Below are 17,710 nucleotides of genomic sequence, written 5' to 3'. Positions count from 1 at the left end.
ATATATATATTTAGATGCTGAGCTTTCTCAGTTTTATAGATCAGAAATAACATGTAATTAATACCAATTTATCTTCCTAAAACATTTCATCCTACAGTAGTTTCATGAAACCCATCACTGCATGCAGTACTAATTGATAACAAAAGTTAAACTTGTTTTTTTGGCTTAACAGAAAATGTAAACTAATTTCAAAAGACTGAACTAGCTACACAAAGATGCTGCAATGTAAATGCTCATTTTGTAGCTAAAATTTCACCTAAACTTTCCAGGAGATTTGTAAAATACTGCTGCATGCTACAAATGGGTTAAAAAAACACAGTGAACTGGTACGAGGCTCGAAGGGATCCAACATAAAGCTTTCTTTTTTCCGTTTCTTTCGAGTGAGATGTAAACAGAGCCAGACCCTTTGACCATTTCCTTATCTTTTCCTTTGCCTCACAGATTCTATAAACACAGGAACTGCGAGGTTTATGGGCCTTCTGATAAATCTGTCTTTGCTGCTTCACCGAGTTCAGACTAGATAGGGCTTCCTCCTTTTCAGAAAAAAGGGATTTCATAGGAACCCATTCCAGCAAACACAGCAGCATGCTGCATGCAGCACGAGGTTTTTGTTTTGTTTCCTCCAGGCGTAATGTTTCTGATCTCCTAGTTATTGCTCTACTGTCGGGACTCCATGACTTCACAGCCAAATAAATCAAAAAACGGTTCACGCGTTTATTAGTTTGAAGTGGCGAAACCTTTTAGACATAGACTTAAGGCAATCGCGTTGGAGGCCGACACAGGCTGAACTGTTTTGTTCATTTTGTTCACTGGAAAAATCTAACTCAAAAGCACTGGCACTGGCACTGGCACTGGCACCCCTCCCCTCCCCCTTGTGCAAGACATTCATTACAAGTAAGATTAATAGCACTAAGGCAAAGTATGTTACAGCACGTGCCCTAAGCTGCCTATCACATTATTGTGACAATATCGACGATCTGAAGTAAAGAGCTTTGAAAGTCTACCTAGCATATCTGAAGTTTAAAATGTACTAGACAAAAGGAGATGCTCTTCAAGGGCATGTATCGCAACATCCCGACCGTTTACCCAGCCTGGATTGTTTCATACACCGGATCAATCAGCAAGGAACACATTTTGCCTTTCTTATGCTGGCCAGAGACCTTCTGTCTCATTGATCCTGCAGCCCTGCTCTCAGAATATAAAAAGACAGGATCGCAAGTCTGCATTAGCTCCTGATTAACCTTATCATCTCCAGTGAATTCAACAGCAATCACAGGAATCTGACAATTGAGAACCATTAGGCAGCGAGTCAAGGTCAGACTGGTTGTAAAAGGATTAGCCTGTTACTCAATCTGCCAGACTCCAGCTCTGCAGCAGGCTTAAGGAATGGAGCAGAGCTGCTTCCTTCAATCCACTCTCCACCAGATTACACAGTGCATCAATCAAGCACCGTATCGGATTGTGGCAAACTGACCGGTACGTAATAAACCAGGAAGTCACTGCCTCTTCAAAGTGATGTAGATAATGCAGGGCTCTCCCTCTTCATACTGCTGAACCAGTTATAATGCTGCATGGTCAGCATAGCAAAGATACTGCCATGTACTGAGAGGACTACTGTGCTTAATCATACTGCACAGCTGCTACTGGATAACCCATTTATACTGTATTTAGGTGCTACTGGCTGATGCATGTTGATTGCCTGGACCAGCTCGAGGTAACCCATCTGGAACTGCCATCCACAAACAAACACTTCAGCAATGACACCAATGTCACTTTCACCAGGACTCTGTTTTGTTAACTGCACTGAGTGTATTGCAAAGGGCTTTAGGGTTCAATGCATTGTTAAATGGAGTTGCAGCGTCTGCAAGGAATTAAACACGCCAGTCTTCCAGCACTCAGCAGCAAACACAGGAGGCCAGAACCAGGAACCTTCTGTCCCTGGCTGTTATTTTAGTGCCAGTCGTTGAGAGACCACTGATGAAAACTGTGTGTGGAAACATTAAAGTTAGCTTCTACAGGAGAGTGAGAATGGCATGCTGATGCGATGCCTGTACTCTCCCCCTCCCTCTGCAAGCTGCTTCCTATCAGTACCAGCAACAGCCTACTTGTTAACAGCAGGTTAATCCCAAACAATGATTTCTGTTATCACTCTTTTAAATGAGATAACAAGAAGAGTTTATGCGGTTTACTAAATGAATTGTTCCATACACATTACAAACACTAGCTTTCAAGACCCCAAGGGTTAACTTCAGCGCACCAGTGATTCAGTCACATCAAGTGGAGTGAAATGCGGACTAGAAAACCCTGCGAATCTGTACTAACTTAATCCTGATTGCAGAGCACCAAGCAGATGATCCCGGGAATTGGATTAACTGATTGGAACAAGTGGAAAAAGTTAGACCGATGATGGAGACTAACCTACAGCTGTGGCCAAAAGCTTTGCACCCCCCTGTAGAACGAATACATTTTGCTTCATAAAGTCGAATTAAACCTGTTAAATAATGTTATGTTAATATATTAAATTACACACCGAAAATTGAAAAATGTGACATTTCGAAATCTAACATGAAACACTGTGCTACTGTTATAGGCTGCCGGTATACTTCTGCAGTATCATTTTGTAATGTCTTTGACTACATGATGTTAAATAAAATATCTAAATTATGTTCATATAGTTTTTTAATTTTTATCTCATTCCTAAAATTATAGCTGCATAAACCCTTCTTTCCTAATGCGATATGTGGAATTCTGGGTCAGATAAATATATAATATATAAAGGGATCCCTGTACAAAACCAAATGCATTTTTATTACATCAAACATATTTAAGTAAAAATGTCTTTTTCGTGCACATTTCAAACTGGTGGCTCTGACTGTACTTGCCTTTAAGCTGCCGGCACGGCTGCATAGATCGGACTGTCTGAACGTGACGGACACAACAAATGTACAGAACAAAGTTTTCAGACGTACTTGTCATTTTAGAGGGAAAATGCAGCCGTCTCTGCAAAAAATGTTGAGCAGTAAATGCTTAGGACGAGGTTAGTCCTCTCCTTCACAGTACAAAGTTAATCCACTTGATGATCATGAATCTGATTTGGTACGTTGCAAGCAGGATTTTGTTTAGTCTGATTTAGCCGATGACCCACCAGTGATGATTAACTTCTGGTACGCTGCAATCAGGATTATCAGGTGTACTAACTTTAGTCCAATCATGTGGACTAAACCTGCCTAATCCACCAGTCAGATACCTGAAGTGGACGAAATTGAGTACGCTGTATCTGACCCCAAAAGTCTCAGGTGTAAATAGATCGTTTCCATATCAGATGAATTGTATACAAAATGAATCAAATAAGCAGTTTCAACTCTTCAAATCAATATATAATCACTGTCTCTATTATAACCTTGATTAACAATATGATAATAATAAAAAACAAAATCTTTTTTAAAACAAGTGAAGCTCACAAGGCAATTGTATTGAGCACAGATCTGAGCCCAGTAATGCTGGACAGTGACAATGGAAACGCAGTGTGTGTGCTCCGGGTCCCTGGAGTGATGTTCAGGGCTCTGTGCCGTGGCGTTCCCGCTGTTACACACAGGCTTGGTGTCTGAAGCAGAGAGAGAGAGAGAGAGGGAGGGAGAGAGAGAGAGAGGGAGAGAGAGGGAGGGAGAGAGGGGGAGAGAGAGAGAGAGAGAGAGAGAGGGAGAGGGAGAGGGAGAGAGAGAGAGAGAGAGAGAAAGGGAGGGAGAGAGGGGGAGAGAGAGAGAGAGAGGGAGAGAGGGAGAGAGAGAGAGAGAAAGCACTCATCCTGCAGTAATAGGGGAACAGGTAGTGGGGACACATGAATAAAACAGCTCCCACCTTTCTTTTCATGCCCCGATATAATCTAAATGCTGCCCAGACCAATGTGAGGAAATCATTTCTAAATGACAGCCCTTCAGGACACCAACTGGCATTGACGAGTCTCCAAAGCAGGGAGGAGAGGCACTGGAAATGCAAAACTGAGCCCTGGTGCGGTGGGTGTAACGGTGCTATGGAGATTAGGACGCATGCTTTGTTGTGGAGAGCGGAGAGCTGCCTTTGTTGTGTTTCAGTGGAGAACTGTCAGTCAGGCCTGTGTGTGCAGAGCTCAAGACGGGAACTTGACTGGCAGGACTATGGACAGCTCAGAATAAAGAGGAGGGGGCACTGGGTTCAGACTGCAGCAGAAACACCAGACACAGTATAATCCAGATGCAGGATGACAGGCAACACACATTTAAACAGTCACTGCAATCTCTTAGCAAGCTTCCCGATGCCGTTGGGAAACCAACCAAAAAAAAAAAAAAATCACAATTTTAAACTGCCTGAAATCAACCCGTATCCCTCCTCTTTATTATGAGCTCTCCATAGTTCTGCCACTTAGCCTTTTTCTTTACTCAAGACCAGTAGAAACACTTATGAGATGGTTCTAGTCATTCGATTCAATTGCAATTCTTTTCCTAAACATTCCCCTGATTTTCATTAATCATTTTCTGTAATTCTGTATCATGTTTTAACCCATCATTCTGACCAGATGACACTCTTGCCCAGCGCTGGATTAAGCAAGTGGGAACAAAGGCAATTAACTTTAAGCCCTCAGCGCTGATGTGCGTGACAACAGAGATCGCTTGAGGCAAGGCGTACACATGCATTCCTCCCCACGTCTTCATATTCTTCAATCAATTATCAAAAGCATTCTTGTGCTCTTTCATTGCAAAGCCCTGGGGCATAAAGAAAACCAGTTCAATTCATAAATGCTGTAAATGCTTCACGTTATTCAGATTCATGTGTACAGGTGTGCTACAGGCACTGTATCATAGTTACTAGGTTTTTTTATGAATCACAAAAAGACAGATATTAAGTATGATTAAATTAACGTTGCCAATTAGTGCAACCATTTCTCAGAAACTGAACTCCAGATTGGGTTAAAGGATTTGTTCCTTATTCGTGTTATGATAATAAAATTGTCTCCTGGGATGAGGGCCCCAGGAAAAGGAGGGGATACGTTCCCACTCAGTCTAATTAAGACTCCTATAAAGCTCAAGCAACGGTGCCGGTTTCCGGATGTAAAACAGAAGGTGTTAAAACACCATTCAAGTCATGAAGTGGTGGATTCACTAACCCAGCGTCTGCCAGGGTTAACCAGAATCCCGATTCACTGACTGGTACTGCAGGTGAGACCCAGAAAGCAAAATGCTTTGCCAGAAAGATGGGCAACTGCACATAATCAAGAACCCTCAGTGAGCTTCTGAACAGAAACAGGACAAGGAAAAAGAAACATGCAAACCACAGAATTTGCATATGCAAATTAACTAGTACATCATTTAAAAACAAAGACATGCGTGGGGTGAATTATATAAAAAAAATTAAAAATAAAACATTAGCTGTATATAATGAATTACTTTAAATGTGAATTACAAGCAATGATTTAACCAGTTAACCTGATTTGATTGCATGAAATGTGCACATGGAGAAAGTTTCTGCAGCTGCTTGTTTGATGTAAGCACTGGTAGATATTCATACATGATCTATTGCTTTTCCTCGTTTTATCTGAATCTTCTGAAATCAGGACCCGGTGTGGTCTTGCTGCAGGCTCAGTGTAGCACAGAAAGCCATTTCCAGCATGTAATCTGGAGGGACGATCTCTTTACCCTGCAACATAACCCTGCAGTTCACTTCTAACACCTCCCGAATGCCATCCGGAAAAATACAACTTCCTCAGTCTTTGTATAAGCAACGTGAAGAGCTGCTGAGATGTGCACCTGCCGTGCGAGTCCTGAAGCATCAGAAAGCATCTCTTCAAGCTGGAAGTTAAGTAAATGAACAGCTCGCTCTCTCTTCTCATCCTGAAACCCAGCTGCCAGCCGGGCGGTCCCTCAGGGTTTCTGTCCAGCGACAAGGTGAGGCTGTGAAACCCCAGCCTGGTGACAGTAATGCTGAGTACACATGTACTGATATCAGGGCTGCATTATTCAGATCTGTCATGAACAGATCATTAAAATACACCCCTTAACCTTTCTACAATATATGTCACATTAATAGAGAACTACAATGTCATTTACGTGCTATAAAATAGATTGATCTGAAAATTGGTATATAGTTTCGTAACAGTTGGTTATTATTAATAAGGTTTACGTGCATAATCGTCTGCTAGCGTGTGATGGTGTGATTTGCCTTGTTAGGCAAACACTATTCTAGTTGTTTTGCTGATTGAAATGCTATCAAGCAGGACGCTATCCCTGTCACATTAACACCCACTCCAGTGCAATGGATTCATGGGCTGGGAATGAAAAGCAAGGCTATTACATTGTCCGGTTTCAATAGCCGGGGCTGTTTATTCAGACTCTCTTATCTCACTTCAGCGCCAGAAAAAAAAGTGAATAGGCTTCTGTTATAAAAGAAATGCATGTTAAAAAAGAAATCTCTCCTCTTGCAAAAAAAATTGTTAGGCTGCCGCATTAGACAAAGATAAACCCTGCTTCGATCCCAGCCTCTTATAATCACCCACCCAGGAGTAAACCCTGCTTCGATCCCAGCCTCTTATAATCACCCACCCAGGAGTAAACCCTGCTTCGATCCCAGCCTCTTATAATCATCCACCCAGGAGTAAACCCTGCTTCGATCCCAGCCTCTTATAATCACCCACCCAGGAGTAAACCCTGCGTCGATCCCAGCCTCTTATAATCACCCACCCAGGAGTAAACCCTGCTTCGATCCCAGCCTCTTATAATCACCCACCCAGGAGTAAACCCTGCTTCGATCCCAGCCTCTTATAATCACCCACCCAGGAGTAAACCCTGCTTCGATCCCAGCCTCTTATAATCATCCACCCAGGAGTAAACCCTGCTTCGATCCCAGCCTCTTATAATCACCCACCCAGGAGTAAACCCTGCTTCGATCCCAGCCTCTTATAATCACCCACCTAGAAACATGTGCGGGACTGAGTAATTGGGTTTGAACCCTCCACCTCCAACCATTTAGCAGATACAGCAGGAGTTGTTGTTGCATGTGCAGAACCAGGCAACATTACACAATGCATTAGCGTTAGTCCTGGAGGTGTTTTCTCGTTAACGCTGAAGAGCAAAAAAATGACATGGGAGTAAATGATAAAAGCAAACCAGCTCTCCAGTCCTCGTAAACAAAAGGTCAGTTACATAACATTGCAAAGTGACAAATGTGTAGCGCAGAATAAAGACTCTTTTTTTATAACAAGATAGGCAAATCCAAGCCTTGCTATACAGCTCTCTGTGACGGTTGTCTGAAAGGCGCTCTATAAAATGCTGACTGACATTGTAAAATGAGAGTAAACTGATCAGTCAACAGACGCAGGCCTTTTACCTGCCGCTCTGTCTGAAATACACTGTGCTGAAGAAAGCCAGGTTTAAACCACCCTGACATTGTTTATTAGTGTGCTTTATTAAGGTAAAGTTCATTATATAAGTTCTCGTTTGTTGTGAGTGTTTTAAAGCAGCAGTGGTTTGTGTGCAGGCTATTTGAAGACAGAGGTCCTATTCCCCAGACGCAGCTGCAGACTCCTTATCCTTCCACACTGTCTCTTTCATCCACGATGCTGTTAATAATACAGAAATAAAGAGAACTCGCCTTGTTGGGCCTTTCAGAATTCATGTTTATTTTCTAAGTGGCCTCTGACATCGAAACAGAGGGTGTACTTCCTCCCCTCTCCGCCCCTATGAAAGCACAATCACTTCTTTATTGTCATCTGCAGCACGTCCAATGCCAATGAATTGGTCACAACCGGAACACAAGCCATTGACTGCTCTCTAGAAATCAATTCTAAAACCTAAATGATTTGAAATATACACTCTTTACTACTTTAAATGTTCAAAAAAAGGAAAGAGTTGCATTTCTTCTTTAGACTATAGTTTATTGACTTTAACAGCACTGCAGAGGACAGTCTCTTTGTCTTCTCATGATTTGCACTACGTTTTCCGGAGCTGCTCAGCAGCACTTTGTGGTTTTCTTCTCTGATCCAAAGAACTCTCTGTCTCTGACACCAGAGATAGTCAGCTGTACGTACAGCAGTAACCTTTAACAGGACCACACACTCGAGAATGTTTAATCAACTTTGAACAATGTCCATGCTGCTCAAGCCTTACTTACAAGCCTATGTACCCCTCCTCCACTAATCTCAAACCTTACTTATGCCTGGGTCAGACAGACGCAGCGTGGCACGCAAGGCATTTTACCACCTGTATCGCTGCCATTGCTTTCACATGGTGCTGGACAGATCAGCGCGGGACGATACCGCTAATCCCACGCTGATGCTGAGCGGTATCGCTCAAATCGAATCCACAGCAATTTTTTCTGGGTACCGTCAGTGGATTAACCAATCACAGCCAAGTGCTGACAACACGTGCTTGCCAGGAAAAATCATGAATGAAACTGTTCTCTACAGAGGTGAAGTGAAGTGTTTGATCCCTTCCATATTTCATACAAGGACAGGCAGGTCAGTATTTTATACATCGCCCCTGATAAGCATCCTTCCTGACTTTTTTTATTATTTCTGAAGTTCACTACTATTTTTATTAAATAACTGGCTGCTATTAGTAGGCTACTTGCTGTCAGCAACATATTGTATGTTTCTGTGCTAAACTCTGATCGTTCATTTCATACACCTGCATATAGATGACAAAAAAATAACGCTGAAAAACAAACCAGTGTTTTTATTTAGTAGATTATATGAAGGGCATTACAGCTATGGCCAAAAGTGTTACATCACGCCCTATATCTTTATTTTTATATAGCGCCTTTCATAGTGGACCACCATCACAAAGCACTTTACAGAGGTAGGCTGTGAACAGTCATTATATGCCGAGTCACTTACAATAGGACACTGATTTAACATCTCATCCGCAGGACGGAGGACAAGGAAGCTCAGGATCACATAGTGAGTGAGTCAGTGGGATTTGAACCAGTGACCTTCTGGTTACAAGCCCTGGACTTTAACCACTGGACCACACTGCTTCCTTGTATAAAATTAATAATGTTACGTTGACCTATTGAAATTACATATCGCTTTGTAGTTTTCCAAAAATTGAAAAATGTGACATATCGAAATCTAACATGAAATACTGTACTAATAATGTAGTTTCCAGTAGACTTTTGACATACCATTTTGTAGTTTATTAGATTGCATGATGTTAAATAAAATGTCGAAATAATTAATAGGTTTTTTTTATTATTATTATGTCTGCATCCTAATATTCTACTAGGTGAAGCTAAACTTTTGGTTATATACAGATGTGCTCAAATTTGTTGGTACCCTTACAGCTCAATGAAATAATGCTTCATTCCTCCTGAAAAGTGATGAAATTAAAAGCTATTTTATCATGTATACTTGCATGCCTTTGGTATGTCATAGAATAAAGCAAAGAAGCTGTGAAAAGAGATGAATTATTGCTTATTCTACAAAGATATTCTAAAATGGCCTGGAAACATTTGTTGGTACCCCTTAGAAAATATAATAAATAATTGGATTATAGCGATATTTCAAACTAATTAGTTTCTTTAATTAGTATCACGAGAGAAGGCTTTAGTAGTGCAATATGAAATTTGAGTTTTCATTTGCATGCACAGCTAAAATAATAATAAGAAGAAGAAGAAGAAGAAGAAGAAGAAGAAGAAGAAGAAGAAGAAGAAGAAGAAGAAAAGCTCAGGTAAACCCCAGTAATGTTATTACTTTATGAAAATGTGTTGTTTGCCACTTTGTTTATTGCGAAGAAACTACAGTGGCAGGGATCCAAAAAAAAAAAAGAAAAAACAAAGAGATGTCTACTTTTGTACTGTTTCTGCCTGAAATACACACATAAAAAAGTGTATCATTTTAAGTTTGACATCCTCTGCTTTATAGTCAGTGAAGCAAAGTAAAGCCTTCACAGCCTATTCTGGAATATTACAGTTTTTCATACAGGTTTAGGATAAATAGCATTGGAAATTGCTTTAATTTTGCTAGATCTAGCTGGGAATTGTGCAGCATGTGATTGGAACAGGAATGTGAAAGTGGTTTTTGTATTTATTTAACTTAAATACATTAGCAAAGTACTTTAGCTTAGGTATTGTATTAAATTATATGATTGATAACCCTATTACGTTTGACCTGCTGTCACAGCATATTTTTGCCTCCAGTTTATTATAGAAAGTCTTGGGAAGTTGAGAGGGGCTGCTGTATGTTCAAAATGAGAAACAGTTTGGTTTTATTACAGAAATACATGAAAAACTTAAGTGCATATGTCTATATTTTCTTTATTTTTCATATGATAAACTACGTATTTTTGGGAAAAATTAGCAATGTGGCCACCAGTAAGGCACAGGAAATTGGCCAAAAAACCGAGCCTGTCAAAGATCTTTTATTTGGGCTTAAAAAAACCTGTTTGGCAACAGTAAGAAATGTACCTGCGGCAGGCCTGTCAAAGATGGAACGCTGGATATGCACTTAAGTTTATTTTCCCTCTGTTTACTGTCATGGCATGTACTTCATTTAGAAACTTGTCATGTACATTTAAACACATTGGAGTTAGAACATGCATATTTAGACACAGTGCTACACTTTTAATCAGGCGTTAATAAGATGCTTATACACAGGGCCAACGTAACCATATAGGCAGAACAGACGGCCGCCTAGGGCAGCAAATTAAAGGGGGCGGCAAAAACGGTACATAATTACATTTTATTCTTCACATTTCTTTAGTCGTAAAATGTTCATCGTCTTAGATCACTGTTTCTTGTTCTGCAAAACTTATTGCTGATGTTACAGAAGCATCTCATGAGCAGTTGTGTAGACCTAAATCTGAAAGTACGGGAACGCTGGGGGTGGGGCGGGGTCATCATGCTGGTGTGAAATCTGGTCTCCCCTGGGAACAGGCTCGTGGTCCGAGCCCGTTGCTAAGCAAAGGACGCATTAAAGTTCCTTGCATATTCAAATGGGGCGGCGCATTATTGGATTTCATTAAATGACCCTGACAATGATTCTTATAAAAGGACGTTGCTAATACAGGATAATCAAAATGTTTTACCGATTTTATATCTCTGAAATTGTCCAATGACTGTCCAGGAAATTGCTAGGTTTGTAGCTAGTAGCATTTGACAATAAATCTCGCCAAATCAGCCCTTAATCACTAGAATTCGCTAAATTGGCTTGAAGGCGCAGAAAAAAAGATTTGATTTCCGCATGGCTTATTATTGCCTTGACACAACAAGGAAAAGAGATCGCTTCATCGGTGCCCAGGCTCTGAAATTAGAGCGGTTGTGTGCCATTGAAGCATTTTCATAACACATCAGTAAAGATTCTTTAATTATTTAAAGTTAATTCTTAAGTCAAGAACCTGCCTATAGAAAAAAGTACCGGAGGATTTGCTGTGCATGATTATATGATCACTAACCTACACGTTAGATACCAGTTTTATTGTAGTTAAGGAACACAATACGATACTGTACAAATAAGGTACAATGAAAATACAATGTGTTTGAAGTAACCTGCGTATCCTGTATCAATTGTTATTCATATCTCTAAGATCATGCATGGTGGTAGAATCCATTGATCATAAATATTGTCATTGTAGAGCTGACAGTAGATGTCAATGCTGTTTATAACCAGAGTGATGATTGTATATAGAGTGATGATTATAAAAAAAACAACATAATCTGGTGTACATTAATTTGTTTATACGTTGTGTGTGTGTATATATATATATAAAATTAAAAAAAGAGTGAGAAGGGAGGGCAGCAAAAATCCTTGCGCTGGCCCTGCTTATACAATATAAATAAAGCGATCAATAATGGACGTGCTTTCATTAGTTAACTTGAAAGCTTGCTGCGCAGTCATTTTCAGTAAATGTTAGTTTTAATAAAATTAAATTTAATAACATGCCATTTTAATAGCATTACAGTGGAATTTGTATGATTATTTGTTTGCAAGATGTCGTTTGAATATTGTCAGGAACATTATTAAGTGGTGATCAGACACTGCATCACTGTTAGTAGTTATTTCTGAGATGTATTAGTTGATGGGTGCCGGTGTAGTGTTGCAGCGTTCTGTTACTGTATGTGAAGTGTGATTGGATAGTCAGATTTTCATGACCATTTAAACAACCCCCCACCAAGCCTCTGTTTTGCTATTTAATTGTTTCCCCAGCTTTGACTGGGTTCACTTTGTGACCTATATAAATACATGCCACCCATGTGACTGCGCTTAAGGGATGCCGGCACCATTAGTAGCATGAAACAAACTAATTGGCCTGCTAAAGCAAAGCATGTCTTCCTATGTGGTGTTTACAAAGCCAAATGAAAGTGGAGGTCCAAGAGGCTGTGTTTCAGACTGCAGCGCTGCTTCAACATCCTGCCTGCTGTTCCACTTCCTGCAGATTCTCAGTGCAGCGCCTTCGACACGGCTTCCTATATAATAAGAACAATAAGAAAGATAGGGACAGGAGCTCCAAAACGAAATCCACGGCTTTCTGGAGGGCGATGCAGCAAAATAATCACACACTGCAGCATTGCTATTAAGGATGTCTTAAGGATTCATAACATAATCTGTACCTGTTTCTTCTTCACTGCTTGCTTTTGCATTTCTGTGCTTGGCTTGCCATCTGTGTGTGTCATCTCTTTCGTAACTTGCCACTACTTCCCTCCTGGATTGCACTGCAATAGACAGGGCTCTGAAAGAGGTCTTGACTGTGAATCTGCACGGGATTAACCCATTGAGATTTTTAATCCACAGAACCATAATTAAGGGTTCCAAACACAAAACATCGGATTACAGAACCTTTTGCTTTTCTGCTGGGTTTGCTGTTTAGAAACTAGACAAGAGTTTCAGAAAAGGTCTATTGTTGTTCAGCCAGAAACACACAGTCCCACTATCTTACAAGGGCAGTGCGCGCAGTTATTCATATTAAAATCCAATAACTCGTTTCTGTGGAGCCTGCTTTACTGCTGCTCTGCTGGAATGTACATCTCTGTCAGGTAAACTGGGTCTGGCAGAGCATTCGGGATCTTCCCATGTCGTAGCTTCTCTTTTATTGTTAAGCACTAGGAGCTGCTCTTTCACTGCAATCCAGGGCACATTAGATATGTTAACAAGAATGTACTGTTATTGCAGGGTGTATATATCCTATTACACTGGCACCAGGTTAACTTGCCCTTGTTCAGACCTACTGCAGACCTGTGCGTATTTGCTGGAAACTCAACGCAGTCCGTCCAATAGTGACCCTTCAGTGGACAATGTTCTAGAATCTTCACTTCTACATTAGTCAAAGTTCTAAAGGGATACCAGGGGGGTAAGGGGGGGAGGGGGGATCGATTAATCACTGGCCAGACATTTACCTCTCAAGCATTTCCTTAAGAAGGGTCCCCAGTGCGCACAATAACTAACACACATAAAACAAATGTTCTGCTGCGCCATCGTAAATTAAAATTACTGAGATGACATGTAATTAAACAGTTCATCTGAGATCATAGAGTGGAGGGTAGGGTCTAGCTTCAGGAAATGAAGCAATTACAAAAGCATGGTCTAATGACAGACAAGACCACAACAGCCCAGTTTCCCACGGAAACAAACAGGCTTGACAATTCTCCATCCTAATCCTAAAACAAAAGAAAATAACCTGTTTTAACTGCACACACACACACACACACACACACACACACACGCACACACGCTGACACACACAATCATTACCACTGTTGAACTGTATTTTGAAAATTGCCACTCAAAATGCAAAACTCTCCACACCAGATGTAATGGTTAATGATAATGCAAGTCAATATGTCAACCTCACAAAATGTAATAACAATCTGACATATCCATGCCTGACCTTGGTTATTGTAAGTGATATACAGCATCTACACTCAAACCAGACCCTGCGTTTCTTGGGAAGGTCAAAAAGCAATACCTTTGTTCCTGTGTATTCATGTGTTTATTTATATATGTATTTAATCACATGCCTTTGACACAGGAACAAAAGAGGATTACTGTGGTTGTTGACAGCACGGAGCCCTTTGTGTGAAATAAATACTGCAACGCCTGTCTCTTGCCACACCGTTTTTAGACTTTAAAAAAACGGTCCACAGTACAGTAAAATCAGTTAACACACCCTCTTCGTGGAACTAGCAACAAAGCAATATATTTACTGCATAACAATGATCCCAGTATAGTTTCGTACCATTTTGGGGTGTAACTCAGTCAATGCAGAGGAGAATCATTATCCAGACTGTAGCATGACTTCGTTTCAAATACTGTGCACCTGTTCTGCAGAAAAAGATGTGCCCTACACATAACTACTGCACTTGATTACTACATTGAGAATCATGTAGAATATTAAGCTACAGAATATCACAATGCTGGATCATCACCTAGCAATTGCTGCAAAGGGAGCAGTCAGACCCTGGGCGCATCTACAGAATCACGCCTGTACTGTACATGACCCCGATGCACGCCGTGTAACGGTATGATTAACGCTGTACTACAATAAAGACTTGCCAACTATAAATGATTTGGTGACATACATCAATACAATATAAGCGAGCACTTCACGAATCTTGTGGTTGCATACATCGTCCGACATCCTGCTTATTTACAGTATGCCTGTTAGATGTGATATAACGTAAACTGCAACAATAAACGATTCTCCCTTTTTCTAGATTTAAAAAAGCATTTCATTCTAACTAGGCAGACGCACACAGTTATTATTATATTAACGCATACGACTTACCTCAAAGATACCTTGACACAGCAGTCATTTTGATTAGTCGCCATTCCTTCTCAGTGCAAGCCCTTTCTTATTTAAAATGATTATCACGATTAAAGGTAAGTCCTAATGCTTCATTAAAAACTTCGATCAATCACATTTAAAACAGATACCGCCTTGGCAGCGCCGAATAACGTTACATAGATAGCATAATAAATAAATAAGACACTCTCCGAGACTCTGTAAAATGTCATGCTGTGGTTGCTGTTGGCGGCTTGGTAAATAGCAATTTGAAACCGTCTTTCTTTTTTTCCGCTACGTCCGTTTACTATGTATCAGCAGCAACTATCGTTGAAAAGAGAAGTGCATTCATTATTCCGGCTGCGCTCTCACTCACACTGACGAAGGGGGCGGGGCAGCCGCGCTTGATTGATAGCGACCTGCCCATACAGAAAGGCTGAACCACCCCAAGTCTGATAATAGACCAATTATAGCAGAAACAGGCTGGGAGCCCTGGTTAAAGGTGTTCTCCATGGAGTGAACTCGTTGATGGGTGTACCCGATCTGATACACGTTATATGGCAGTACAATGTGAATCGAGAAGGCGGTGAAAAGGTATGAGAGGACACGGCCGGAAGATCCGGCCACACTCACTATAGGGATCGGGTTTTTTAGTCACGTGTTGTGGCACCAGTAATGAACCTTGTAATGGGACCTTTTTTCAACATAAATAACAACTTGTAAAACGTAGACACCCAAGTCAAGTACATATGAGAGCTGCCTCTCTCTCCTCTGTCCTAATTCTCCTCGACTTCTCTGCTGCCTTTGACACTGTCGATCACTCTATCCCTCTTGCGGACCTGGGAATCTCTGGAACTGCTCTGACCTGGTTCTCCTCCTACCTCTCCAACCGCACTTACCAGGTAACCTGGCATGGAGCAACCTCCACACCTCGCTCTCTCTCAACAGGAGCCCCCCAAGGGTCAGTCTTGGGTCCTGTCCTGTTCTCTCTCTACACCCGCTCCCTGGGCCCCCTCATCGCATCCTATGGTTTCTCATACCATTTCTATGCTGATGATGCTCAGATTTTCCTCTCCTTCCCCACCTCTGACTCCACCATCTCCTCCTGTATCTCTATCTGTCTGTCTGCTATCTGTCTGATGCACGCGCATCATCTCAAACTCAACCTCTCTAAATCTGACCTCCTTTTCTTTCCCTCCTCCTCCTCCCCCTCCTCTAATCTCTCTATCTCTGTTCCTCTGGAATCTACCACACTCTCTCCCTCTTCCTCCGCTAAGAACCTCAGAGTCACCCTGGACCCCTGCCTCTCTTATTCCCAGCACATCTCCACTCTGGCACGCACTTGCCGATTCTTCCTGAGCAACATCCGAAGAATCCGACCCTTCCTCACCAACTATGCCACCCAGCTCCTGGTCCAGGCCTTGGTCCTCTCCCGCCTAGACTACTGCAACTCCCTCCTGGCTGGCCTCCCTGCGTCCGCCACCCGTCTGCTCCAGCTCATCCAGAACTCCGCTGCCCACCTGGTGTTCTCTCTGCCTCGCTTCTCCCACGCAACTCCACTGCTCCGCTCACTCCACTGGCTCCCGATCACCGCTCGCATCCAGTTCAAGACTCTTGTACTAGCCTACAGATGCCTTGACCAGACTGCACCCAGCTACCTCCGGACCCTCATCTCTCCCTACACCCCCACTCGACCTCTCCGCTCCTCCTGCACTAGAAGACTGGCTCTACCTCCTCTACGCTCCCCTGCCTCCAGAGCCCGCTCCTTTTCCACCCTCGCTCCGCAGTGGTGGAATGAGCTTCCTACAGATGTCAGGACTGCCCAGTCCCTGACCATCTTCCGGCGCCTCCTCAAGACTCACCTCTTCAGAAAGCACCTGTAGAACTCCTCTGTTCTTCACCTGGGACACTTATCACCCTTCCTTAAATGCGCTTTACTTGCTCTTATCTGCCCCCTATTTTACTGCATTTAACCCTGTACGTCAGAGTACTGTAATCTGCCAAGTGTTTAATCTGTAGTATTTTGTATTTAATCATATCCTGATGTAACTATCACTGACACTTATCTGCTGTATCATTGAATTGTATTTTGTCACACTTGTACTTGCTTGAACCAAAGTCATTGTATTTATCTTGCTCTTAATTGTATTATTACTTGTACTGTGATACTTGAAATGTATTTGCTTTTGATTGTAAGTCGTCCTGGATAAGGGCGTCTGCTAAGAAATAAATAATAATAATACACACAGTTCTGGCGTGTGCCTTCATCAATGTCAGCTACATGGTAGTACACATGTAGTACACATATCTATTACTGTATCTTCATATTAAACAGTGACAGAGGATATAACTAGCCATCCCACAAGCTAAGTTATAAAAGTGCGCTGTGTTGTTCAGGTGATGTAAATGGTGTCCACAGAGTAACAGTTACAGGGTTTTTTTCTGATCCACTTACATTCAGTTTTTTATCCTAATTCCTTCTATGACAAAACCAATACTCCTTGCAATGGTGGGTCATGCATGCCACTCATGAAGACATGTAGTCAATGTACAGTCAGCCTCTTACATCATTTAGAATGTTCTGGGTCAGCCTCTCACATCATTTAGAATGTTCTGGGTCAGCCTCTTACATCATTTAGAATGTTCTGGGTAAAGCCACACCCCCTGGATTCCGATCTCACCATAAAGGAAGGCAAGGGATTGCTGGGATGGAAATAATACTCCCAAGTCATACCCTTTTGAGCCTCCCCAGGTTTCAAGTGGAGCTCAATCAGTGATGCAGTACCTGAGACTGATTAGACAAACGATAGAGGTCCCAAACCCATGTGTGTCTGAGTCATTTCGTAGTAAAACCTTTACTGCTATGCCATATGGGACTGATTAGCATTTTGTGGCAGGCCATTCGGTCTAAACAACTTGTGGTTTGCATCACAGCATAGTTTTTGTGTGTATGATATTAGCCTTGTAAG

General features: G+C 41.7%; 1 protein-coding gene across 4 annotated transcripts in view; it reads right to left on the bottom strand.

Moving 5' to 3' along the window:
• The window catches only part of LOC117435116 (kinesin-like protein KIF21B), a 63,568-nt gene extending 48,408 nt beyond the window's left edge, over positions 1 to 15,160 (bottom strand). For all 4 annotated transcript variants that reach the window (XM_059004706.1, XM_059004708.1, XM_059004707.1 and 1 more), the window contains exon 1: positions 14,745 to 15,160. In XM_059004706.1, coding sequence (XP_058860689.1) covers positions 14,745 to 14,788 — 44 coding nt within the window. In that variant the 5' untranslated portion in view covers positions 14,789 to 15,160. The remainder of the gene's footprint in view (positions 1 to 14,744) is intronic.
• Between the last annotated feature and the right edge of the window lie 2,550 nt (positions 15,161 to 17,710).

This window comes from Acipenser ruthenus, chromosome 30 (assembly GCF_902713425.1).
Source record: "Acipenser ruthenus chromosome 30, fAciRut3.2 maternal haplotype, whole genome shotgun sequence".
NCBI classification, from domain to species: Eukaryota; Metazoa; Chordata; class Actinopteri; order Acipenseriformes; family Acipenseridae; genus Acipenser; species Acipenser ruthenus.
The sequence above is the reverse complement of the archived record's forward strand: the minus strand, read 5'-3'. Positions and strand labels throughout refer to the sequence as shown.